The sequence below is a fragment of the Telopea speciosissima genome, chromosome 8 (genome assembly GCF_018873765.1).
Source record: "Telopea speciosissima isolate NSW1024214 ecotype Mountain lineage chromosome 8, Tspe_v1, whole genome shotgun sequence".
Lineage (NCBI taxonomy): Eukaryota > Viridiplantae > Streptophyta > Magnoliopsida > Proteales > Proteaceae > Telopea > Telopea speciosissima.
Window position 1 is genome coordinate 21871529 of NC_057923.1, and position 27668 is coordinate 21899196.

The following is a 27668-nucleotide window of genomic DNA, read 5'->3' on the forward strand; positions in this document are numbered from 1 at the left end:
GTATTTATCTAAGATTTTGGAATAATGATCCTGCTGATAAGAGAAGATGTCTTTTAATTGGTTGGGAAACTATCTGCATGCCTGTTGCATCTGGTGGATTGGGACTTCGGAAATCTTCAATCCACAACAAAGCCCTAATCCTTAATCTTGGATGGAGACTGATTTCTGAATCATCCTCTATTTGGGCCAAGATTTTAAAGGCAAAATACTTCCCAAGATCTTCTATTTTTTACCCAAAAAGTCTTTGCAAAAGAGGATCATGGACTCCGAACAGTATTGCCAAAGTGCTGACATACCGACTCATAGGGAATGGTAAATCAACCTCTTGTTGGTATGATCCTTGGATTTCCTCTGATTCAGGTAATTTCTTACCTCAAATTATTAATCCTTCCTCAAGTTATAAGAATGTCTGTGATTTTATGACTAACAATGCTTGGGATCGATTAAAATTACATGCTAGTTTCTCCCCTTCTTCTATCAATAATATTCTTAGGTTTAATATTTCCTCCAATGATGACTACTGGAAATGTACTTTAACAAAAAATGGATGCTTCTCTACAAAAATGGCTGCCAAGTACATTACCAATTCTAGTCCTATCAATCCTTTGCTAGCCAAGTGGTGGAAGTTTTTTTGGAAACTTCACATTCACCCCTGTTTTAAAATTTTCTTTTGGCGTGTTTTAAATGCAGAACTCCTTGTCAGAGCCTCTCTTTCAAAATGGATGCCCATCGAACCTGCATGTGTATTTTGTGGTTCTTGTCCTGAATCAATTTGGCATCTATTCTTATCTTGTGATTGGACTAAGCGTATCTGGGCTTCTAGTCCTCTTGGATTGAGAACTGAGCATTTCTTTGACCCATCTTTCATCCACCTAGTTTCATCTTTGACTGGATCCACTGCTATGGATAAACAATCTTTAATCTGGTTTTTCTCTATTTTTATTAAAACATGTTATTTCATTTGGAATGAAAAGAACAAAGTTATCATGTGTGATTCTAAGGCTAACCCCATGTTGGTCATAAAAGATGTATTAAGATGGTCATCAAATTTGAATATTAATCCTCCTACAAGGAACCCATCCATGATGGACATTCCCTATTATACATCTTTAGTACAATTTACCCCTATCTTTGCTAACTTTGAATTGAAAATATCTGGTTTAATGGTCGTAGGAATATATGAACCAGATCTTAAATTAGCAAAAATAGACTTATAATATTTTGATAGATGGACAGAGTATCCTAGCAGATGCAGGTAACCTCACAACACAAGATGCAAAAGAAGTGGAGTTTTATGGCATTTGACAAGGATGGAGAAGAGCAAAGACAGAAAATATCACAATCAAGCAGATATGGTTATGCAATAAAACCCTTTTTGATATATTAACTTTTAGAACCAATTCCCCTATACTTGGAATCTTATAAATCTGTTTTTGGTCCTTGCAGAAGAAACTGAGAACTTTTATAGTATTGAATTTCTGATGTACAGGCATAGTATGACTGACCTAAACTCGATGTACTCTGTTTTCTAATCTTTAATATAGTTTTTATTACCATAAAAAAAACATTAGATGGTTAATTTTGTAAATCAAAATCCAATATTAACTAATCTAGTAATTTCCCCAAACAAAAATCTCCTATGTCATAAGTAAGACTCAGTTTATTACCCCAAAAAAAAATTGACTAAGTCAAATAGGAATAAAGCATAATTGGCTATAATTAATTTTTAAAATATAATTTCCCAAATGGGAAATTTTTTTCCTCCATCTATGGTTAGGGGTATTAAATGGTGTGGTTTTGATAAATAGTGTAGTAGGTAGAAATTGAAATTGTATTCAAGTTGTGAAACCAAATCATTTATCAAACGGCATTAGTTTCCTGATTTAAAATGGTTTAGGTTTACGGTATTAAATGGTTTTTGTCACGATTTTGTTATTGGTTTGAGGTAATAGGTTCATAAACGGCTTCGATCTCAATTTTATGACTCTAGGGAAACTGAAGAGATGAAACGAACATCGAAGGAAGAGGTAATAGGTTCAAAGACTTTCTTTTGTTTTGTTTTTTTTTTTTTCCTATAGATAGGCCCCAAGGTAATAGGTTCATAAACTGTTCAACGTTTTGATTAATATTTGGTTTAATAGTTTTTACATAGTTTTCAACTTTCAGTTCAACGGTTCAAAATCAGACCAAGCCGTTTAATAGACAATACCATTTTAAAAACCAAAATCAACCTATTTGCCAAATGATTTACTAGTTAGGTTTAAACAATTTGATTTCAATTTCGATAAACAATTTCAGTCATTCATGGGGGTGGGATGGTCATTTCGCCCACCCCCATGTGTTGGGCACAATCTATGCCCCGGGTGCAGAGAATAGTTTCCCTTCGATTTAATTTTGACACCCTTACCTATGGTGAAAGGTTACCACCTTGAATCTGATGATTATTGTTACTCTCCCAATGTCTTAGAGGCATGGAACGAGGAATTGAAGGAATCGATCGGTATCCCGTATCAGGAGTTGGATCAGTTAAAAAAAACACATTGTTCCAAAATGATTGGGCTGATACGAACCAATCAGTCATTATTAAGCCGATCTGAGCCCATATTGATCAATCCAGGCCGATCTCAAATCTAAAAACCATGATAGTGACCGATTCGGATCAGTATATATCAATATCGGTTCAGACCGATACCATATCGGATAGTGGATACGGACTTACCGATTACAAAATCCCTGGTTGGATGTCCGAAATTCCAATTATATTCCCAAACACCCGTCAAGTACGAATGTAACCAGGAAGAGGAATTCCCTTTCGAGGAAGGAAAACTCATGGAGAAACACGGTCTAATCCTAATTCTTGTGGGAATGGGGAACTAAAATTCTTAGTAGTTGCGGAAAGACTCGGAAATCAAAGTGACAGAGATATATATATATATTTCTCTGGAACCCAGAATATCCAAATTCCAAAGATATATTGGTTCTGTAATTTCCTCGTTTCATCGTATGCGAAAACGACGTCAACAGATTAAGCTTAAAGTGGTTTTTTTCTTTTCTTTACTGGTACTGAAAGCTTCGTTTTGGTCCCCACAGAGTTGTATTTGAATACATTCAGAAGCTCATCCCATGGCTAACCAGCCCTGCAACGATTCCAACACTTGTTCTCCGATCACAAGCAACCCTTGGAAGAAACAGAACAGTCAAGCTGCATTCATAATGGATTCTGTCATGGATGCTTCGTACTGGCCCCCTCTCTCTTCTCATAGAGTTTCCTCACCTGAGGTCTTTATTTTCTTTGGTTTTTGTTGTTCTCTCTCAATCTCTTTCATATCTTGGACGGTCTTTTAGGTTTTCTGTTGGTTTCGTTCATATCAATGACAACTGCTAAATAGATTTTGGGAATTTTTTTTTGGGCAGGTGATCTCGACAACTTCCATGGTTGAAATTGAAACTTGTAATTCTCTTCCTAAGGAGATGGCTGGAGCAAACGACCATCAGTATTCTTCTTCTACTATTGATTCTACGGTTTCAGTCTCTGCTCCTAAATTGGAGCATACTATATCGATGTCCTCATCTTCTTCTTCTTCTTCTACTCCATCCTCAATGGGGCTTAGGCCGATTAAGAGTCAGTATAACCAAAATCATCATCATCAGCAGTACCTTTCTAGGCGATTGGGTCCGAATCAAAGGGGTAATAGTTTCAATTCAAAGGGAGGAAAAAGAGATGGGTTGACAAATCAGCAACGTGGATTCCGCCATTGGAATGCTGGGTTCAATTACAATGCCAATGCTAGAATGGTGAATTCGCAACGGCATAACCACCATGGATTTGTTAATGGATTTGGATTTCTTGGGCCGCCACCGCTCCCATACGCATTTACTCATTCGACTACAATGGTTAACCCTCCATACGTTAATATTAATGTAAACACTCCAATGGTTAATTCTCCATACGTCAATAATAATGTAAATACTCCAATGGTTAATCCTCCATACGTAAATATTTATGTAAATCATCCACCTCCTACTCCAGTTCCGATTCCAGGCTATATGCTCCCCTTTGGGTATTACGGCAATGCATACTTTTCAGGTGAGTTTCTTGTTCTTCTATTCTTTTACGGGAATGTTTTCCTGTGATTAGTCTAACTATGCACTTTACAGAGGCATCAAATCCATCGTATTGTCCTCCTCTGCCTCCAGTGCTGTCTCCAGTACAGTCCCCGCCATCTTATATGGACGCAATGAGTGGAGCACTAACATACAATCAGCCTATTTTGCCAAACTCAGAAGCACTGCACGACAGAATACTCCGTCAAATTGAGTATTACTTCAGGTACTTAAAAAATTTCAAGACTTTGATCTATTTGTATACACATACCGATTATTGTTTTCCGAGAATTTAACTTTTTTGGTTGATAATGTAGCAATGAGAACTTGGTTAAGGATGGTTACCTGAAGAGTTTGATGGATGATGAAGGCTGGGTTCCTGTTCGTCTTATTGCAGGATTTAGAAAGGTGATTGCTCTACTCTGATATCTGTTTTCTTGTGCTATAATGTAGTTTATGAGGTCATTTTTATGAATTCCTGAAGCTCACAAAATCCCTTCCCCAAAAAAAAAACACCATAGAACGTGTGGTATGTCAATTCCAGAACACTCGAAGTTGTGGCTGAAAAAGATCAGTTTTATTCGTTAGGACATTAGGTAATATTGGTTGTGGAAGGAAAATCTGTTTGAGGTTTACTGGTTAGGCACCTGATTGTAAGGAGGCAACCGTCTGTTTTAGTCAACCAACATGACTATAAAGTTAAAAAAGAAACATGTTCAATATTTTTTCTTTTATTAGATACTGTTTTAGGAGGACTCTTCATCCTCTTCTCTCTTTAAAGGAAAGATGATGTAAACCCTTGCACCAAAACAAAACTTAATATATTCATGTATTGAGTTTAACTACTAAACTTTTTAATCAATTTATGAGCTACCCTCCTTAAGAGCTGGAAGATTCTTTATCTCATAGAGTTTTGGGCTTTGGCTTCTCTGATGAGCACATCTCATTCCCTTGGACCAACGTTTGGGAATGATGTGGTTCATGATCTGGCCAAGAGTGGTATTTCGTTGCCTATTTTATGTTGTGGGATATTATGTCAATGTATTGAGTTATTTCTGGGTTTTGATTTGGTTAACATCCTACATCTTTCATTTGATTTGAAACAGGGGTCTGTTTTCTACATATCTATTCACTCTGATTTAGAGAAGAAGATATTGGGTTTTCTTCTGCTTCTTCCTCTCCTCTTTTTTTTTTTTATATGTAAGAAAGCAATTAACAAACTACAACACTGATGTTGATAGTAAATCATTTAATGGACTACGAGGGCTAGAGTTTGAGAGGCTTTTGTCTCACTAAAATAGGATAGAGAGGAACCATTTTCTAGATGACCAACAATGAAGACTATATAGGATCAATCGCAGCTGAGTCCGAGAATCTTCATATATCTCCTCTACATCCCTTGCATGTGACTTCTATTAGCCATACCTGAAGCACATTTTGTGGGTTATTTCAAATATATGTGGGCAATCTTTATTTTTTTATTTTTTTTATGTATTATACATCCCGTATTAGATATATTTGTCAAACATTTTTAGCTTTATGAACCTTGGAAAAGGTAGACAGAGAGATACGTTAATGTCCTCCTCCCGAGTTGGTTAGATGGCTATTATAGATTATTTTCCAGTAATATGAGAAAATTGTATTTATTAGAGCTACTAAGAAATTTAATTTGATATACTTGCAGCATTCCATCTGAATTGAAAAAGAAAATATATTTTCAGGAAAGAATCTAATCACCCTTCTGTATTGCTCTTGAATTGCTTTTTCTTTCTTCCTTTTTGATTGTGTAATCCCACATAATCTTCTTCAAGATCTTTTTGTTGTGACTAGATCTGAAGAATCTTTCCAGCTTTCATGATTCATTCCATCAACCATAGAATTTTTTTGATTTGTCATTCATGAACATTAACATAAAAGTTGAAATATTAGGTCTTTGACTATTATTACCTCTGATCCTTGTTAGGTAGCCCATGTTTTTGCCAAACTGGTTGAACCAACTTGTCAGAGAGTGGGAATCATATTTTCCCTATTTGACATAGTCTGGGTTTATATGCTAGCCACACTAGCTTATTTCTCATTTTTTATGGTCTGAATATTTTGCATTGATACTGTAACTTTTCTGCTACATTTTCCAAGAACAAATTTTCCGGGTTTTTTTTTTCACAGCTTGTCTGTCTTTCCTCTTTTTTATTTTTTTTAATTAGGGAATATTCAGTACCCCCAAACATGTCCTTGTGTTAAAACAAATAACAGTCACATCCCACATGTACTTATTTTCTTGCCTTTGATATCAATACAACAATGGACATGATAGACACTGAAGTTTATATTAGCCTGTCAGGCTAAATCTAAAATATTTAATTTTAATGGGAAAGTTTAGGTCAAATGACAAATAAATCTTCTGATATATTTAACCCTTCTGTCCTTTTAAGTATGATAAATCTTAACTAACATCATATTATATATAATTTCTGGAAACCACTTGAATATACAGCTACTGGTATGTTAGATTGCTGCCAAAGTCCAAAGTTCAGGCACCTTGTTTGACCTGGACATGTGTATAGTTCCAAAGTGGAGTTTTCTGTGAGGATATATAAATATCTCTGACTGCATTTCTTGTTCAGGTTTGCTATCGATTTTTTATTTTTGTTTCTCTTGTAATATTGCTGCACGTATGCATGAATGTGGTAAAATATTTGATGCCTACTCTAATTTCCTTGAAAACAGATGTAATACACAGCTTCCATCGCTCAGTGAAGCGCAACCTTCACTGCAATTTTTCTTCTAGGTGCATGTTATGAACTAAAATTATTTTAATTTAAGGGTAGCTTGTTCGCCTAGGCTATTGTATTTAAGTTATAGTATTGACATAGGAGCTGACATTAAAATTAGTTGATCATTCTGTGTGTGTCAATATCATCTGGAGGTAAATATTTGAATACAGAATTTCCTACTTCCCTAAATGTCTATAGTTGCACTTCTCATTGATTTGGGGAGAAGCACACAACTTTTGTCTCACCTGATGTTTTTAGCTGCCTTCTATCATTATGTCTTCTTTGTTACCGGAGCATTTAAGCTATTTCTTCTCCCATATGTATTTTGTGTTCTTTCCAGAAGAAGTCTGTGGGGTTTTCAGCAAGTGGATAGGGAAGATCCTTTTAAATCTCAGATACTTGCACAAGGATAAAACCAAATGAACCTTGTTGACATGTAATTTAATTATAGGCTTTTGCATTTAAAATAACAAAAAATATGATAAATCAAAACTATAATTGCTTATCCCCCCCCCCCCCCTTTTGCAGTGGTTGCTGGTTTTTTTACCTTCCCTTTTAAAATGTCCTTTTTTTCTTGTATATATATATATATTTCATCATTAATATTGTTCTTTTTGCCCATTTTATTTTTCCATTTTAAAATGTTTTTTTTTTATTGATACTATTTTTCCTATCTTTCTCTATTGCATAGGTTAAAGCCATGACAAGTGATATCAACCTGATATTGAGAGCATTGCAGCCCTCTGCTGTTGTAGAAGTACAAGTAAGTCTTTATTTACTGTTTAATACCTGGTATGTTTTGAAATGAATGGATTTACTTATGATGACTGTTATTACAGGGTAATAAGATGCGTAAATATGGAGACTGGATGAACTGGGTACAAAATCGCTTCACGGATGCTCGATCTAGCTTTGTCACTGACATTTCAACAGGCATTCAAAACATTCATCTGAGAGAAAAAGCTGGAGCTGATGCACTCATAGCTGATGATTCGAACTGTCTCCATGCACAAATGAAGGGATCTGGTGCAAGTTAGTGACCACGGTGGTTGATTGAAAAAACGAAAGAAAGAAAGAATGAGATGAGTTAAAAAAAAAAAAGATGGAAATTTAAATAGGAGGAAAAAGAAAAAAGGAAAAGGAGAAAACAAACTGACTTCTGAAACCTGGAGCTGTTCTAAGCACATTAGCATGTTCAGCCCAGTACTGAAAGATTTCATTCTGTATGTGCGAAGAGGTTACATATGGATGGTAGAGGTTCCAAGTGAAAGCCCCAATCCTTTTAACCTACAGAGAAGGCAGTTGTTGTTGATGTCCATAGCTGTGTACAGAAGTATGTGTTCAATGACCCTTCATTTATAACTCTTCTTTGGGCTAGCCTGGTTTGGAGCCCCATCTTATGTTACAAATGATATTGGAACCAATTTTGAGTGTATCTATCTGGCCATATGAAGAGGAAGGCTCATTCTAATCCGGGATTCTTTTATTAGTATGGTCAAGAATGTGCAGACCACTGGAAAATGGATTATTGTAAAGTCCTAGCCTTTCTATTTCTACTAATGCCCTAACTTACTTTTTTGTTTTTTTAATTAAATACTTCCTTTTGTAAGTGAATATAAAAATGGATTATTGGAACTTGGGTTTGTTTATATTTGCATGCTTTTTATGACTTAGTTTGAGGTTAACTTGACAACAATCTTTGGCACATATACTATAGTTTGTAGGGATTCTTAAGTAATCTTCCATGTGCTTGATATTCTGAATGAGCTTGCACAGCAATTATAGTAGTCATTTCTTGAGGATGATTGACTGGTGAGCAAGTAAAGCCCTCTCTTAGTTAATACAACCATAGTTATCAAGGCGACCATGGTGTTTTAAAGCGTCAAAAATCAAGGCGACACCGCCATGGCGGCAAGGCGCCCGCCATGGGGCCCAAGGCGTTCAAGGAGCCTAGACCATGGCGACGCCTTGATAACTATGAATACAACTCAACTAAGCCCCTGATCCCTTCTATAATTGGTGTAGTTATTTAAATGCTGTTTTGTCATTCCATGGAATTAAAGTTGGTGCCAGAGTCATAACCACTAGAGTTCATCCGAATATATTTATTTCTAGTTCTATTCTTGCCAGTCATCTATCTTCAGAGCTCATCATCCACATTCTTATTTACATGTTGCCTAGAATTTTGGCACCATACTGCATTGTTCAATCCAGGGAACAGGGTATGGTTCAACGGGCTTGGTTTTTTCATCGGATTCAATCTAATCCAGTTTTGCTAGGAATAGACCAGTCAAGATTTCTGGTTCTGGTTCAATTCAGTCGGGGCTGTAAGTCCAATCTGGCTTTTTAAAACCTATACTATGTGCTCTACTGATGTGTTTGGGGTGGCGCCTTTGAAAAGAACCAAAACCAAAGCAAACCAAATTAGGTTGAACCAAATCCGCCTCAAACATCATTCTGCAATCATTAATTATACAACCAAAAATGAATCAAAGAGGGAATTATTGGAGTCACTCACTTTACAGTATAAGGTATTTGACAGCAGATTCGACTTTAGCTTCAATAATTGTATAAACTGAGTTTATATTTTTTTTAAACCTTATCCTTCATTTCTATTGATAGCTTACTTACATAATAGGGCCATATGAGAATTGCTTTGATCAGACCACACCTACCCGTAGGCCTTTTTCCAGTAAGTTCTAATGCAAAAGGAGTGATAGTAGTCATCTTATTTATGAGGTCCGCTCAAAAAAGAGTTCACAACTTTACGTGGTGATGGTGACGTGGTCGACCCCCAATGCGAGGATGACACCTGTCAGAGTTTCAGATGACACTAGGAGTTCTAATTGGTGTGTATATAGACTACCTTTTCACCCTTAGGTTTCAATATAATAACCAAGATATTTTTTTCCACCATTGAAGTACTTGAAGTTAGTGTTGTCCTCATTTGTTCAGTCAATTTGGGTTTGATATCAAGTACAGCATGTAGTTTCTCAACTAGATGAGTTTATTGATGGGTGTCAATCGGTCGGTTCCGTCAGGTTGTTTTGGTTTCAATGTTGCTTTTAGGGAAATCGAAACCAAACCAATAAGGACTTTTTGGTTTCGGCTTGGTTTCAATTTTAGTATAGTTTGGTTTCGTGTTGGTTTTGATTTATGATAACAGGTTGATAGCGGTTTGCTCATTTGGTTTGGTTTTCAATTTGTTATCGGTCAGTCCGGTGCGATCCAATTTTCAACCAATCCCATCATACCCCAGTCCAAAACCAATCCAATAAGGATCGATTTGGTTTGGTCTCGGGTTTTTTGGTCGGTTTCGGTTAATCTTAACGATATGGCCAATGATTTGACACCTTTAGCTTATTTCATTTGATTTTGTACAATGCACAGAGAAAACAAGGTTTGAAGTAAAGAATAGGGTGGATAGAAAGGTGTGATATGATGAGAGAGAGAGAGAGAGGTCCTGTGTCCTGATGTAGCTATGTTTGCATAGAGACGGCTTTATTTTCTTGAATAATATGTAAGTTTGGATCGTACTCTAGCTAGGAAGGCTAGGTAGGAGAAGTTTTGGACAATTAGTACTAATTCTATTCTTTTTATTTCATAAAAAAAATTAGGTAATTTGTTCAGAAGTTTATCTAATTGACTCAATTAGAAAATTTTGAAAATAGTAATAAGGGACAATGTTCTCTGTCCGAGAGCGGAGGGTGTGCTGGCACCTACTGCATTGTGTCTTCTCATTGTGCAGAGGAGAGAGACAAACAGAGAATTGTCGCCCTTGTAATAATTAAGGCCTAAGTTGTCTCCCATGTATATATAGGAGGACTCTTTTGCATTCTTAGTTCTGGTTCAAGTAAACGGAATCGACTGGAATCAATTTGAACCCTAAAAATCAAGTATGAAAGGGCTGTAATCAGAATTTCCTCAAATCATATTCTTAGCAGTCTAAATTTTTAACAGAATTAGAGAAATTTTAACCAATGTTAAAGCTCTTATTCAGTTACATGGAAAAATCTTTTTATTTAAGCTGGATCAAAATATGAAATACAGATACTTATCACAAAGTTTTTGAGTACCAATCAATTCTACTTGGACAGGGAATGGCTTTCTCATCCATTGGACAAAGAATTTTATTAATCACTTCCTAATAGGAGGATTGGACCGAGTTTCCCTCCACCCATGGTCAATGGAGCATCAATTCAACCATTTTATTAGTAGGCCGTGGATTAGAATCATTAAATCTTGACCATTGCAATTAAGCACATGTCCCACCATTGTGATACAGTGATGTATATTATGTCTACATATGGATATCTCATATTATTGCAAAAGATTATGAAATACAATGGACTCTAAAATACAGTATGTCTATAGCATAATTGTCACGGTGACTTGGCGATCCAAGGCGTTGGAGAGCGTCCAAATTCAAGGTGACACCAACTGGGGAGACCAAGGCGCCTGAATGCCTAGGCGCCTTAACAATGATGGTACTATATGGGAATCGAAACAATAAAATCTTCCCGCCATTATTTGTTCTTGGTGGAAGAAGGGAGTTGCAGAGTGTATTGAAGAACAGATGCTGAGTTCGGTGATCGAAGTGAGAGAGTATGATCGTGAGGGGAGAGGAAGACGGAGGGAGACAGATAGAGAGAGCACGGAGGGGAGAGAAACAGAGAGTGGTGACGAGATTGTCATGGATCTGGAATTTTGGTTTCTGACCTGCAGCAGACAGTGAGGAATGTCCACAGGTATCTGAAATTTTGGTTTCATAAATCTCTCTTTCATCTTGCATGTTGAATGTCTACTTGTGCTGTTAGCGGTGAATCGTGACAAGGGTGTGAAAAGAGTCTGAAATCGTGGTTTGATAGAAACCCCAATCTTCTATTAACGGTGTAGGAGAAAGTTTTCCTTCACCGCAGTATCCTTCACTCTTGTCATATTAATATGAGGACAAGATGATGTATGCTTTCCTATTCTCTCAATATCTGTCGTACACAGCTTGAATGTCTATGTAACAGACAGGCGTTCAATGCCGGACATTGTTGGGAAAGGAAGGGGATCTGAATATGGGGTTTTTTAGATACTGCAATAATTTTTTGGTAATGTAAGTAGCGTTCAATTTTATTATAATTGCATAATTTTTTCTATTAAAAAATATTTGGGTAATTTTTACATACCACCCCTGAGGTTTAATTAAAGTATGATTTGACCTCCCAGTTTTAGAAAATTCTGCGTACCCCATGAGGTTTACAAACTTTAACAAATAGATCTATTCCGTCACTTCATGACTAATTCGTCTAATCGTGTTAAAATCAAAGAATAAAGTTACAAAAATACCCCTTCAAGAAAAAAAATAAAATAAAATCTGCAACTCATCTTCCCCAAATCAATTGGGGAAAATGAGTTGCAGGTATCCTTGTTGGGAACACTATGGAAATCTGCACCGATTTCATGGGAACCCATTCCTAACAATATTCAGGCATGATAAGCTTGTATCCTCTTCTTCTTCTTCTTCTTTTACACCACCACCACCCACCATTGCCGCAGCCACCACCACCACCCACTGATTGCATTCTTGAACGGCCTGATGGACAGACCTTCCTTGCTGTTTTGGCAGCTTGTGCTAGTGCAAATGTTGTTGAAGAAGGTTCATGATTCTAATCGGAGGTTTGCCATTTCGAATAATAGGAAAGGGGTTTAGGGTTTCAAGTTTTGGGAAATTGGGAAAGATGAGGGTTGTCTGTTTCTATTAACTTGAAGATCCCAACAGTCGCTTAAGCCATTGTTTCCAAAAAGGAAAATAAAAAACCTGCAATCTCAGCAGAGAAATGATCATACTTAAGCCATTGATTTCTCCTCTGAATTAATTTTCTTTTGTCCATTTTTTTTCCCGCTTGAACAAATCGACGCAGTTTGGGAGAAACCCTTCTTAGAGCTTCTTCTACCCAACTCATCTTTGATGGCGACGAATTCTGTGTCTTTGATACCGACCATAACTTCCATAAATCTTAGACGACGAAACCGATGAGTCTTAATCTCTGCAATTTGATTCTCTCTTTGAGGGTTTCGATTCGTATCTAAAGATCCCACCATATTACTTTGGGTTCTCATGATGATGTCTCAATGCTTAATTTTGTCTTTCCTCAGTTTTTCAGTTGATTCTCTTATTTAGCAAAATATGGTATTGGGATCTGCTTACTCTTTTGATTATTATAACACACACACACTCTAAATTTTCAGGTTCTTTGATGTTGATGATCTGTTTTTGTTTATTCTTTGCTGAAAATTCTATAAAGTTGAGGCTTTTTCTTGATTTATGCACAGATCTACTGGTTTAACTCTTTCATGTTCACACGAAGAAGCTTCTTCTCTTGGTTGCTGTTCTGGAGTTCAGGGGTTCTTACTTCTACAATCTTGATCTGACAAAGATGAAGGGACAAAACTCCACTAGCACATCCAAGACATAAGGATACCTGCAACTCATCTTCCCCAATCGATTTGGGGAAGATGAGTTGCAGGTTTTTTTTTTTTTCTTTTCTTGAAGGGGTATTTTTGTAATTTTATCCTTTGATTTTAACACTGTTAGTCATGAATTGATGAAATGGGTTTATTTGTTAATGTTTGTAAACCTCAGGGGGGTACGCAGAATTTTTCAAAACGGGGGGATAAAATCATACTTTCATTAAACCTCAGGGGTCCTATATGTAAATTACCTAAAATATTTTTAATTGAAATAATTGACAAGTTGGAGATATTGATGCGTGGACATAGTAATACATTATACTTTAATTTAAACATTACTGATCTGTGCATACCAAACACATTGTATATATATTAGGGCAAAAGTATTCCTTCTCAATATTTTGTTATTTGATTTGTATTGCATATATCTTAATTTAACATTTCCATCGCGACATGGCATATATTTTGTGAGGGAACAAGGTGTGTAGGAGGGACTGGATTTTGCACTGCATTATGTAGACAGTGGTTGGTAATTAAAGCAGGTGTTTCTGATTTCGCTTTAATTTTAGTAATACTTAGATAAAAATTGAGGACATAATAGCACATTTGATTAAATTATGCAAAAAATGTGTGGTGATGTAGAGCAGACTGACGTTGAAGCAGCTGTGGAGGCTGATATAGGAGAAGCCTCGAGTGATGAAATCAATGTTGGGAATGAGAACTTTATTTGGTGTAAGTCAATTTTGGTTTGATACCTTCCTCCTAGTGTTTGCTATGTGTTCATGAAATGACTTTATTCATTAAATGAACATAAGAAGGGGTGTCTAAAAATACTTTCCATGAACACAGACGTCCTTTTGTATTGTATCAAAAGGAGATTTACTTCTCTTTAAGAACATGGCTTTTTAAATATTTGTGATTCTATCAATCTTTAATACAAACCATTTGAATCTTAAATAAGTCACAAGTCTTTTAGGAAGGAAAGAAAGATGAAAGAGTTGAAAACTCATAATTAACTATCTCGTGTAGTACAAGAAAAGCTGAAATCTCATATAAAATCTATTGGTTCACCACTCAATGATAACTGAATAACAAGCTCTAATGAAAGAGAAGGTACTCACTCACTCAAACTACTGACTTAACTTGGCCCCCCCCCCCCAAAAAAAAAAAAAAAAAAAAAACTTTCCAAATCAATTATCTTCATTTGGAAAATAAATCAGCAGCTGCGCAGAGGATATTGGGTTTTCAAATTGCTGAAGGACTAGTGTGTCGTAAAATGTAAATACATATGATTCTAGACTGTCCCAGCCACTGGCTTCTTTAATTTCTCAGGATACTGATGTTCCACTTTAGTTTATTTTATCTTATGTTTTCTTTCCAACTGATTCATCACTAAAGAATTGGTGCTCTTATGGGCTTTCAATGTATAACAAGTAAATACATTATACTAATTAAATCCCTCCTTTGCCCACTTGTAGTTTTGAAAACAATGATGCTTTTCTGGAAGATAGGGGTAAGCCAGTTGTAGTTGTGCATAAATCTCCTCCTCAAAATGTGCTACTTTGTTACAAATGGTACATGTATAAGTTTCTAATTTTACCGTTAATATTCTGAAGAAACCATTTATGGATTGGCAATTCCTATACTAATGAGCATGCACACATTGTTTCATGAAAGTGTGGAACTGAAACTTTGACACCAGTAACAGTGCTTTTGCACAAAATCCCGCTGGTATGAAATTTTGCCACATTCTGGCCAATAATACGTGGGCACTTAGATGCTACACACCGGATCCTCAGGTACTCAAAGTCCTGCCCAGGAAAAGGTCTTCTATATGCCAAGCACAACAATTTGAGAATTGAAGGCTATACTGATGCTGATTTGGTTGATTTAGTTTCAGACTGACGATCTACATCAGGCTATTGTACTTTTGTGGGTGGCCAGATCTAGTGCATAAACCTACCCAAAAACAGGTTATACGTTAGTTTATACTGAAAAAGATCAATTTAATATACTGGGTTAAGAAAAGGCTAAGAAATGTAGTCAAAAATAGTTGTCAGAGAAGAACAATGTTATAACATTTAGGGGGTAGCATTCTCTGTGGGGGAGCACAAGGGCCACGTGCACGGCAGCCAATGAGAGCGCACGCACTGACATCTCGGGGGCAGGATTTCCGCCTTTCATGGGAACGGAGCGGGGTAATCATTTCTTCCCCCCACTGTGTCTGGGCATGGTCCCTGTGTCCCCCACAGAATTTTTCTCCAACACTTGTTTTTCACTATTAATTGTTGTAGTTTGAAATATTTCTGATGCATGGCCAACAAAGTGGAAAAGGAATATATGATCAAACTTGGTTTCTACTGTGTTCTGACATCACTTCTTTTTACTTCTTGGATGTATGTCAGGATCTCTTGGAGGATACTGCCACCATAAGTGAATTCAATGCTTTAGTGGTATGTGATTACTTCCATCTCAACTTGCAGATAACAGTCATTACTCAACTGGGCTCTGTATAATTTCTCTTTCATTTCAAACACATGCACTCTCAAGTCTATCGTCCTCCAACCACTACCTAAAGAGACGCATCAGCCCTGGTCAACAGCTTCATGGGTACACTATCAAGACTGCCATTCTCTCGAGTCTTTCTTTTGGGGGGGGGGATGCTCTGATAACCTTGTATGCCAGATGGGGTAAGCTTCAGGAATCAAGGCTGGTTTTCAAATATATGCCAGGGCTAAATATTGTATAATGGACTGCATTGGTATCTGGTCATGCTCAACTGGAAGGTCAAGAAGAAGAGTCTCTTAGAATGCATGTTTGTTATTATGATGAGAGAAGGGGAACAATAGCCAAACCAATTCACACTTGCCTCCATTTTCAGTGCATGTGCGAGATTGGCTTCCCTCTCTCAAGGGGGTGCCATCTTTTTTACATGACCAGGGAGAAGTAGCAGAATTAGCTGCATCAAGACTTCTTGAATTGGAGCCTTGTGATACAAAAACTGTTGGCTAAACAACGGTCCAGGGATCAAACCATGGTTCCCTAGGGAGACCAAGATATTTATCTTTAGGGTTTTGCACGCCCTGGGTTAGCCCATGGTGTCCCATGGGTGCCCCATTTTAATTTTAGAGTTTCCCATGGTCGCCCATGGGAACCCTGGTGCATCCCTATTAGGGTTTCTCCTTCCCTATTGCATTCCATAAAATTAATTATCACAATAGGGACGGAGAAACTCGTCTCTAGTCCATCACATGGCAAGAGGGATCCATCCCATACTCGAATGCGCAACTGAAAATAATCGATTCGAGTTTCTTTCGCATCCCATAAATATTAATAATCAATGAACAGAAGGAATTAATAAAGAACTGCTAACCTGGTAAGCCTCAAGTGTTGCTCCTCCAATAGACAGTGGTTCTTCCTCCAATGAGCGCTCCAAGCAAACAGATTTGAACCTCCAATGGTGCTACCAAGGTTCTACACGCCAATCCTAGATGCCCTCAAACTCCTCAAGATGAGATCTAGGGTTTCACAAACCCTAACTCTCAAACACAGGTGAGAGAAGCAAGAAGAAGAAGAGAGATCACAAGAGGGAGAGAGAGAAACCAAAACTGCAGGAGAGAGAGTGTCTGCTCCAAAAACGTGGAGAGCTTCTCTTCTGTGTATTTTTGGTCCCCTATTTATAATAATAGGGTTTAATTAAATCCTAGACAGATTTAATAGAGCCCTAGTGAGAGTCTGACTCTCTCTCTCTCAGTCTGGCAGTTCTGTTTAAACTCAAAGTGCTACACAGGTGAAGAAGCAGAATCTAATAGGGAAAGTATTAATTAGATTATTAATTATTAATGGATAATTACAATTAGCACCAAATCCATTAATTAAATAAAGAGCCAATTAAATTAGCAAATTCCAAATAACTCCCTATATGATAACAATTTATCATATACAACCCCCCCACTAATCAACACCATCATTATGGAATCTAGGGCATGTACACATGTATTGCCAAACCCCAATCCATAGTACATGTCCATATAAGAGCGTCTGTGCATCCGATCAGGTCCCGCAAAACTCGATAAAACACTTTATTTGAAATAACTATAAATAATGTATCATTTTATGTAAAATAAATTTTGCAAAACCATTTCCAAAACGGTACTGGATCCAAATTCTGATCCGACCATGCACAGACAGTCTCTATCTTGGTGTTCCCCAATCGGGCAGTGGTGACCGTGTTGGATAACTCCTTCACTCACAAAATGTTCACGCATTCCCAGAACATCGGCTTTGACTCGCTTGAGTCTCGGTCATTGATGAACCAAAGAATGCGATCACACTTTGCAGTGAGGGGTTCCCTCAGGTACAGGTGTCGTGACACATGTCTATCCCTTCCTACATCGCGGCGAATACATGAGGGAATCGACAAAGTAGATTCTTCGCCAATGCACACATCAAACATGTGAGCACTCGCATTCGTACCCTGACATCACATGTCTAGGCATACCCAATGTGACGACCATATGATAAGGGTGCCCAGCCCAAACCCTAGTCGTGACTACCATTTTAAGTATAACTTACGGACACATAATGCTTAAAAAGTTTATATCGCATGTGACAATATTAAACTAAAATGTATAAATGTTCAATACAAAGGTGAACCGGGTTGAACCGGACCGAACCGGGTTTGATGGACACACACTTGTCCAACAATCTCCCACTTGTACATCAAAGCCAATTCCCCATACATTTTAAACCCATGCCCTCCATGTGTTTCTCAAACACACCTGGTGACAAACCCTTTGTCATGGCATCAGACACATTTTCAGTTGTGTCCACTTTGGAGATACTCACGTCACCCTGCTGGATAATCTCTCTGATGAGGTGATACTTCCGATGCACGTGCTTGTTCCCCTGATGAGCCCTAGGCTCCTTAGCTTGTGCAATGGCCCCTCTGTTGTCACATAACAGGGGAATGGGGCCCTTGACAAGATCAGGAACTACTCCAAAAATGTTAGGAACTTCCTAACCCAAACACCTTATTAGCCGCATCACATGATGCAAGGTGTTCATAAAAATAGGGATCGGCTGTAGATTTCTATTTTGCACTCCTCTATACAATGACACCTCCACTCATTAGACTCGTAACGACTCACAATACCTACTGTATAGCAAACGTCTGACCTCGTACGCAACATAGCGTACATTAGACTTCCTACTGCTGAGGCATAGGGAATCCTCTTCATCTCTTCAATGTCCGTCGGAGACTGAGGACCTTGAGATCTGGAAAGACTGACTCCATGTCTGAAGGGAACACTTCCCCTCTTGGAGTTCTCCATACTAAATCTGGCCAGGACTTTGTCTATATAGGTAGCCTGTGACAAGCCTAGCATCCTTTTCTAGCGATCTCTTATGAGTTTGATCCCAAGGATATAGCTAGCTTTACCAAGGTCTTTCATCGAAAACATTGTGGATAACCACTGTTTTACTAATGAAAGGAATCCTACATCATTACCAATCAATAATATGTCATCTACGTATAAAATAAGAAAACATACTGCCCTCCCACTGATCTTCTTGTAAACGCATGGTTCATCCATGTTTTGATCAAAACCAAATGATTTGATTGATTGATCAAACCTGATGTTCCAGCTCCTGGAAGCCTGCTTCAGCCCATAAATGGACCTCTGCAATTTTCACACCTTTCTTTCTTCCTCCAAGGAAGAGAACCCCTCTGGCTGTTCCATGTAGATTTCCTCTTGAAGGAACCCATTTAGAAATGCAGTTTGCACATCCATCTGCCGGATCTCATAATCAAAGTGTGCTACGATAGCCAATAAAATCTTGATGGATTTCATCATCGCTACTGTTGAAAAGGTTTCCTCATAGTCTATACCCTCTTTCTGGGTATAACCCTTTGCCACCAGTCTCGCTTTGAATCTCTCGACCTTTCCATCTGCGCCCTTCTTCCTCTTGAAGATCCATTTACATCCAATCGGCTTGACGCCAAGTGGTGGATCTACTAGAGTCCAGACCTTATTGGAATGCATCGAATCGATTTTAGAGCGCATTGCTTTCAGCCACCTAGTGGCATCAACATCCTTTAGAGCCTCAGAGTATGTCATCGGATCATCATCCGATTCAACCGATACCATGTGGAACTCTTCCACTGTTTCCTCTTCGGTTAGAAGAGTTAGCCTGGTGGGTGGTCTAATAGTCCTCCCACTGCGTCGAGGTTCCTCAGGTGTTGGTATTTGAGCGGGTATGTCAGTTGGTCTCACTTCTGGAAGTGACATTTATGAGCCATCTGATAGCTCTTTTATGATTACTGGTTCGGACCTCTGGGTCATCATTTCTTCCTCCAAAAATGTGACATGTTTACTTACAATGACCTTTTGGTCAACTGGGTCATAGAAATAATAGCCTATCGTGCCTTTAGGGTAGCCTAAGAAATAGCATCTCGAAGTCCTGGATTCTAACTTGTCTGTCTGTTGCTTTCGCACATGTGCTATGCAACCCCATACCCTAAGGTGTTGAATACTGGGCTTTCGCCCTTTCCACAACTCAAAGGGTGTCTTGGCTACAGACTTAGATGGAACCCTATTCAAGATATATATCGTCGTCTCTAAAGCGTACCCCCAGAAAGAAAGAGGCAGTTCACTATAAGTGAGAATCATCCTGACCATATCCAATAGGGTCCGATTGCGTCGTTCGGATACACCATTTTGTTGTGGTGTGCCTGGATTAGTTAGTTGACTAACTATCCCTTGGGATATGAGATGTTCTTTAAATTCATCCGATAGATACTCCCCTCCACGATCTGATCGTAAGGACTTGATGCGTTTATCGAGCTGTCTCTCGACCTCGGCTTGGAATTCTTTGAATTTATCAAAGGCTTTCGATTTCCTACGCATCAAGTATATGTAACTATATCTAGAGTAATCATCGGTGAATGTGATAAAGTACTCATACCCATATCTTGCTTGTATGTTTATGGGTCCACACACGTCAGTGTGTATCAACTCCAATAGATCTGTGGCTCTAGCACCTCTATTGCTAAAGGATTTCTTGGTCATTTTGCCCTGAAGGCATGACTCACAGGTGGGGAATGGTTCCACCCTCAGACTCTCTAAGGACCCATCCCTCACCAATCTACTGATTCGGTCCACATTAATGTGACTCAATCTTAGATGCCACAGATATGTTGAGTTCACTGGAGCTGCTTTCCGTTTCAAATCAACATTTGAAACAACATTCGTTCTAATAGGGCAATCTAGAAAATACAAACCACTTTGCATATATCTGGATGCCACAAAGGAATTATTAAAATGAATAATCAATTTAGAATGAAAGGAAAAACTATATCCGTCCAAAACAAGTTTTGAAACTGAAATTATCTTCCTCTTGAAAGAGGGTACATAATAGCAATCCTTTAAAACTAAACTAGCAAAACTAAAATTTAAAATAAAAGTTCCCACAGCCAACGCCATGGTCTCAGCTCCAGTGCCCATCCGAAGACGCACTTCATTTCTTTCCAGGTTCCTTGTCTCCTTGAACCCTTGCAAATCATTGCAAATGTGAACAGTGGATCCACTATCCACCAACCAAGAATTGGTCGGTTCAAAAGACAAATTAGACTCATAAAGAACGTGAACATCACATATACCTTCTTTAGCAGCCTCTGTTTCATCCGGCTTCTTGTCTTTCAAAGTTGCCAGGTAAGCACGACAGTTTCTTTTCCAGTGACCCTCCTTCTAGCAATAGAAGCACTTGCCTTTGCCGTTATTGCCAGACTTCCCACCCTTGGCTTTCAGGGTCTTGCCCTTACTTTCCTTTTTCTTCTTCTTCCCATTTGAAGAAGGCTTTACCTTAGTTGCATTGACCTCAACCTTGTCCTTTTTCAAGGACACTTCAGCCTCTACCAGTGCATTAGCAAGCTCGGTGAGCTCCATCTCCTTCTCAGACATCTTGTAGGACATTCTAAAAGGTGCGTAGGCGAAGTGAGTGACGCTAAGATCACATCGTCTTGTATCGCAGCTGAAATCAGTCCCCATGGATTCCAGTTTTCAAAGCAGTTGATCATTTTCATTACATGATCCATCACGGAGTCCCTTGAGATATCTTGGAGTTATGGATTTGACTCACCGCATCGGAATGTGCGTGTGTCAACTGCCTGTTGAACAATTTAGCAAGCTTATCCATTTTTACCCCAGCAGTGCGTATATCCTTAACTGAGTCTACAACTGATTTTTCCAACGATCCTAGGATATAGAGTGATGCCTTGGAATCCCTCATGAGGAACCCTTGCATCTCTTCATTTGCCTCAAAATCGTTCGGGTCGGGTTGAGGAGGAACTTGTTCATCTAGAACTGTGTACAGTCCTTCAGCAGTCAAGAGCAACTTAATGCTCCGGTACCAATCGACATAGTTTGTACCATTAAGTTTGTATTCGCTAATGAGTGTTAACAGGTTGGAATTAACGGCAGCCATCGTATATTAATCTACACATACACAAGTAAATAACCACATGCTAATTAATGACCATTAAAAATAATAAATTGAGCACACACACATCAATGGTCTTTCATGATTTGGGTTTTCCTCATAACCCAAAAGATGAATTGGATACCTACAACCCTTGCATGCATAACTTACCCTGTCGGGAGTCATTATACACACCATGGTAGTGTGGACTAAGCTGTCCGCCTCATGGGCTTCCAATATTTTTGGCCACCTGGGTGTCATGTCCAGATCCTGTCGGCTGACATACACCCAAGTCATGTACTTACCTATCGCATTAGTTAGAATCATGGAATCATGAAAGATGGCCCACTGTCGCAGTGCCCTCTCACTATCCATACCCTAACGTATATAGATGGAGGTAAATATAGATAAATGCGTGACAGAAGTCCTGACAATGTCCTGTCGGCTTATGCGGGGTCATGTCACACATTTTCTACATTTATCTTCAATAGGAGGCCATGGACATGTCTACCGATTAAGACTAGTCCATATCATACATGTATTGTGAATAAAGAGGGATTAATTAACTCTCACATACATGGATAGATTTAAACAACATAATTAATCAACATTAATTAAAAGTGATTATGGGATGACGGCATTTTTATCAGAAGCAATTAAAGAACCCTCCCAATAAAAATAAAACTAATAACTTTGGGTGCATTTATCATGCCATGGATGTCACGCCTCGATCATCTCCTCCGCCCGATCACGTCTTCAAAGTAGGTGACTTGCATCTCCATAAGCGTTGAGCACCACATGTGGATCACCATCTACATGCCCTGGGAGTCCTAACTCCTCTAAAATTACAATGGAAACCTAAAAAAATTCTATACACTTTCCTTTCCATAATAATAAAGAAACCCCGCATGGAGAAACCAACCCACCATTTGGGTTGCCCATGGGGTGGAGTACATTTGTTTATAAAAAAGAAAGGGGGAGAGAGAGAAAGAGAGAGAAGCATCACATCCACCCATAACCCCATGTATCACATACATAAACAATCCATCCATTTATTAGAATGCCATTCCATAATCACATCATAATATAATTTCATGCATGGGCATTAAAGCAAGTGAACCAAAATTTAAAACATGGATTCCTTCAATTATTGAACCACCACATCGCATGTGATATCATGTATCCAAGCCCATAAAATTAAAATCGCATTTTAATTGTAAGTGGGTAAAGAGGGAATCTCTTCACCCATCATCATCCTCCAAAAACAAAACAAAATAATAAAATTCTGTTTTGAAAAAACTGTTTTTTTTTTTTGTTAAATCGGAGGGAAAACAAGGGGGTGCATGCAGCCCACTTGCGCAGCTGTGCAGCACTCCTCGCGCAGCCCATAGGCACAGGGCCCATGGACAATGGCCTTGGGCTGTAGGCGCAGCCCGCTGCCCATAGGCTAAAGCCCACGGACAGCACCGCAGCCGCAGCCCGCAAGCTTGCTGCCCAGCAGCAGCCCACAAGGGGATGCGCACAAGGGTAGGTTCATGGGGAAGGGCGTGCACAGAGGCTTGGCAGCGTGCGCTCCCCCCCCCCCCCCCCCCACATATTCCACGGACAGCAGCCTGCAGCCGCAGCCCGCAAGCTTGCGCCCATAGCAGCAGCCCACAAGGGGATGCGCACAAGGGTAGGTTCATGGGGAAGGGCGTGCACAGAGGCTTGGCGTGCGCTCCCCACATATAGAACATGATTAAAAATTTTAAAATAAAAATTAGTAATCACAACCTAATTGGATACATGCTTCAATAATTGGAATAAACAAAACAAACCAAATCCATCATCACATGGGTAGGTTGTTACACTAACAACCTTGTAACTACCCATGTGCACATGGGAAGGTTGTTACAACAACCATATCCTAACCACCCATGTTCCAACTTGCATCCCACTCATGATAATCATATTAACCATTAATTATCTAATATTCATGGGTGGGAAAGGTGGCTCTGATACCACACTGTTGGCTAAACAACGGTCCAGGGATCAAACCATGGTTCCCTAGGGAGACAAAGATATTTATCTTTAGGGTTTTGCACGCCCTGGGTTAGCCCATGGTGTCCCATGGGTGCCCCATTTTAATTTTAGGGTTTCCCATGGTCGCCCATGGGAATCCTGGTGCATCCCTATTAGGGTTTCTCCTTCCCTATTGCATTCCATAAAATTAATTATCACAATAGGGACAGAGAAACTCGTCTCTAGTCCATCACATGGCAAGAGGGATCCATCCCATACTCGAATGCGCAGCGGAAAATAATCGATTCGAGTTTCTTTCGCATCCTATAAATATTAATAATCAATGAACAGAAGGAATTAATAAAGAACTGCTAACCTGGTGAGCCTCAAGTGTTGCTTCTCCAATAGACAGTGGTTCTTCCTCCAATGAGCGCTCCAAGCAAACAGATCTGAACCTCCAATGGTGCTACCAAGGTTCTACAAGCCAATCCCAGATGCCCTCAAACTCCTCAGCACAGATCTAGGGTTTCACAAACCCTAACTCTCAAACACAGGTGAGAGAAGCAAGAAGAAGAAGAGAGATCACAAGAGGGAGAGAGAGAAACAAAAAATGCAGGAGAGAGAGTGTCTGCTCCAAAAACGTGGAGAGCTTCTCTTCTGCGTATTTTTGGTCCCCTATTTATAATAATAGGGTTTAATTAAATCCTAGACAGATTTAATAGAGCTCTAGTGAGAGTCTGACTCTCTCTCTCTCTCAGTCTGGCAGTTCTGTTTAAACTCAAAGTGCTACACAGGTGAAGAAGCAGAATCTAATAGGGAAAGTATTAATTAGATTATTTATTTAATTATTAATGGATAATTACAATTAGCACCAAATCCATTAATTAAATAAAGAGCCAATTAAATTAGCAAATTCCAAATAACTCCCTATATGATAACAATTTATCATATACAACCCCCCCACTAATCAACACCATCATTATGGAATCTAGGGCATGTACACATGTACTGCAAAACCCCAATCCATAGTACATGTCCATATAAGAGCGTCTGTGCATCCGATCAGGTCCCGCAAAACTCGATAAAACACTTTATTTGAAATAACTATAAATAATGTATCATTTTATGTAAAATAAATTTTGCAAAACCATTTCCAAAACGGCTCGATCCAGTTCGATCCGACCATGCACATACAGTCTCTATCTTGGTGTTCCCCAATCGGGCAGTGGTGACCGTGTTGGATAACTCCTTCACTCACAAAGTGTTCACGCATTCCCAGAACATCGGCTTTGACTCGCTTGAGTCTCAGTCATTGATGAACCAAAGAATGCGATCACACTTTGCAGTGACAGGGTTCCCTCAGTGCAGGGGTGTCGGTGACACATGTCTATCCCTTCCTACATCGCGCAAATACATGAGGGAATCGACAAAGTAGATTCTTCGCCAATGCACACATCAAACATGTGAGCACTCACATTCGTACCCTGACATCACATGTCTAGGCATACCCAATGCGACGACCATATGATAAGGGTGCCCAGCCCAAACCCTAGTCGTGACTACCATTTTAAGTATAACTTACGGACACATAATGCTCAAAAAGTTTGTATCGCATGTGACAATATTAAACTAAAATGTATAAATGTTCAATACAAAGGTGAACCGGGTTAAACCGGACCAAACCGGGTTTGATGGACACACACTTGTCCAACAAAAACTTGGTCCTTCAGGTGATTGGATGGCCACCTGTGAGATCATTTAGGAAGAATGCGTTGAAGATCTGTGCATACGTAAAGGTGGCCGTAGACGGAGTGCCATATCTACAGAAGGTAGACTTGGAGTTAATACTTCAGCTATGAGCAGCTCTTGAGTTCTTTAGAGAAGATGTTCACCTGCTTTACCATCCGTATGTATTCGTTTTTACCTAATACTTCGAAAATGAAGACGGGATTAGAAGGGAATTTAACTGAATTTTGTGGTCCTTAATTGGCTTTTTGAATTATGAATATTTTGATTTATTTCAATTTGCATTAATTTCTTCAACAACAAATACAACCATTCTTCTTAAGTTTCAGAATATTTGTAGAAATTTTCCCTTAAAATATTCATGCACTTCATGTATATCTCCATACAATTATTTTCCAAAATTTTCAATGAAATGTACAAAATTATGGGCGATATGAAAAAACAGAGGAAATTATCAAGGTGAATTGTCCCATAGATTTTTATTTGAAAAGCTGGAAATACCACTTTGTTTTAGCCAATGTCTAATAATTTAAAACCTTAATGCAGAATGTTCGTCTCTTCATGCAAAAGGATTCGATTGATGAAAAGTTTAGAGGCAATTGGATTAGGTAACATCAATGTTCTATTCTGGAAAAAAAAAAAAAAAAAAAAACTTCTCTCCTTCTACATAGCTTATCATCATTATACATATTTCATGACATCTGAACAGAACCCTTTCATTGTTTGGTGATGCAGCACCAAGAACGCCTTTAAAAATGCACGAGCACAAGATGGGGAAGGAGCCCTTCGAAAGCTTTTTTTGGATTGATAACAACACCATGTACAGAGACTTATGTTACCCCTCCCCCCTCTCTTGTGTTTGATTTTCTTTTGTTGGGGAGTTTTGACTGTCTAATGGGAGTAGAAAAATAAGAGAGACTTACGTGTAGTTATACACTTCAAATTACTGATGTGGTTCCTGAAGTCCTTGGCTTTTTAGGTCTGCAAATCTAAAGATATAGCTTTCATATTCAAGAATTACATTTCTTTTGATTTTGTTTTAGTAAGATAGAGATTAGACCATGAGCAAGATGGCTTCCTTTTTCTGTTAAGCAGATCGAAGTCGGTTGAATCGAATCAGCCGAATCATACTGGATTTCGTTCAATTCAGACTGATTCAGAATAAATTGGAATCGATAGAAGCAGATTTCGTTGCCGATTCCATTTACTTAAACCATAGTCTAAGCTTTAAGTCTTGAACTCAACCCAGCCAATTCATCAAATGAATTGTTTTCTAGTTTTCAAATCCTTGTTGGGGTTGTGAAAATAAACATATTGGGAGAAATGACTAATTGGTCGTGACCCCTGTGCCTTTAGACACAGGGGGCATGAAATGACTGGTCCGCCCCCATGGAAAGACGAAAATCTTGCCTCTCGTGCTGATTGCCCAAATGCTCTCCCATTGGCCCCCGTGTTGGCATAGGGGCCATGTGACCAGATAGCATTTTCTTGCTCAAACATATTTTAGTTGCAAAGAAACAACGTTTATTGTTGGAAAACTAGGTTTTTGACTCAATTTAAATTTTTCGAAATCTGGTTAAGGTGAGTCATATTTTTTCTTATTTTTTTAATAACTTACTTCTTCTCCTTCTCCGAGTGATGAGTAGGAACTGAGACATAGAAATTTTTTTTTTTTAAGTTAACATTGAAGACAACAAACAAAAATTCTAAGGTTTTGTATGAATAGTATATGGCCCGATAAAAAATAAAAAAAAGAGACTTTTTGAATTTCACATGACTCAAGCAAAAACAAGAGTCAATAAAAATTTGGACTGACTCGGACCTAGTGGTCTGGTCATTTCTTAAACTTGGGCAAGTCTTCATGACACTTGATCAGGTTCCGTGTTTTTTTTACTCCACTTGGGTCAAAACTTTTAAGGTTATTGTCAATAGAAATAACTATGTAACCAGTTGCAAAATCGTCACTTTTTTAAAGTTTCCAAGGTTCTATAATCCTCACCACGAATAGTGTGTACTGGAGGTGCAAGGGATGTAAGCAAGAGTGAATCTTTTCAGCTCTCAGAACAAGCAAAAGCTTTCGCTTCTACTCTACGTAATTTGCAT

At 38.5% G+C, this 27668-nt stretch overlaps 1 protein-coding gene and 1 pseudogene across 1 annotated transcript; both read left to right on the top strand.

Annotated features, from left to right (window-relative positions):
* The first annotated feature begins 3471 nt into the window (after positions 1–3471).
* On the top strand, positions 3472–8391 carry LOC122672152 (la-related protein 1C-like). The gene is made up of 5 exons (XM_043869651.1): positions 3472–4087; positions 4159–4330; positions 4422–4512; positions 7570–7641; positions 7718–8391. The coding sequence occupies exons 1-5, from the start codon at positions 3472–3474 to the stop codon at positions 7913–7915; spliced, it is 1149 nt and encodes a 382-aa protein (XP_043725586.1). The 3' UTR covers positions 7916–8391.
* A 5575-nt stretch (positions 8392–13966) lies between these two features.
* On the top strand, positions 13967–26428 carry LOC122672153 (annotated as a pseudogene).
* Positions 26429–27668: the final 1240 nt, after the last annotated feature.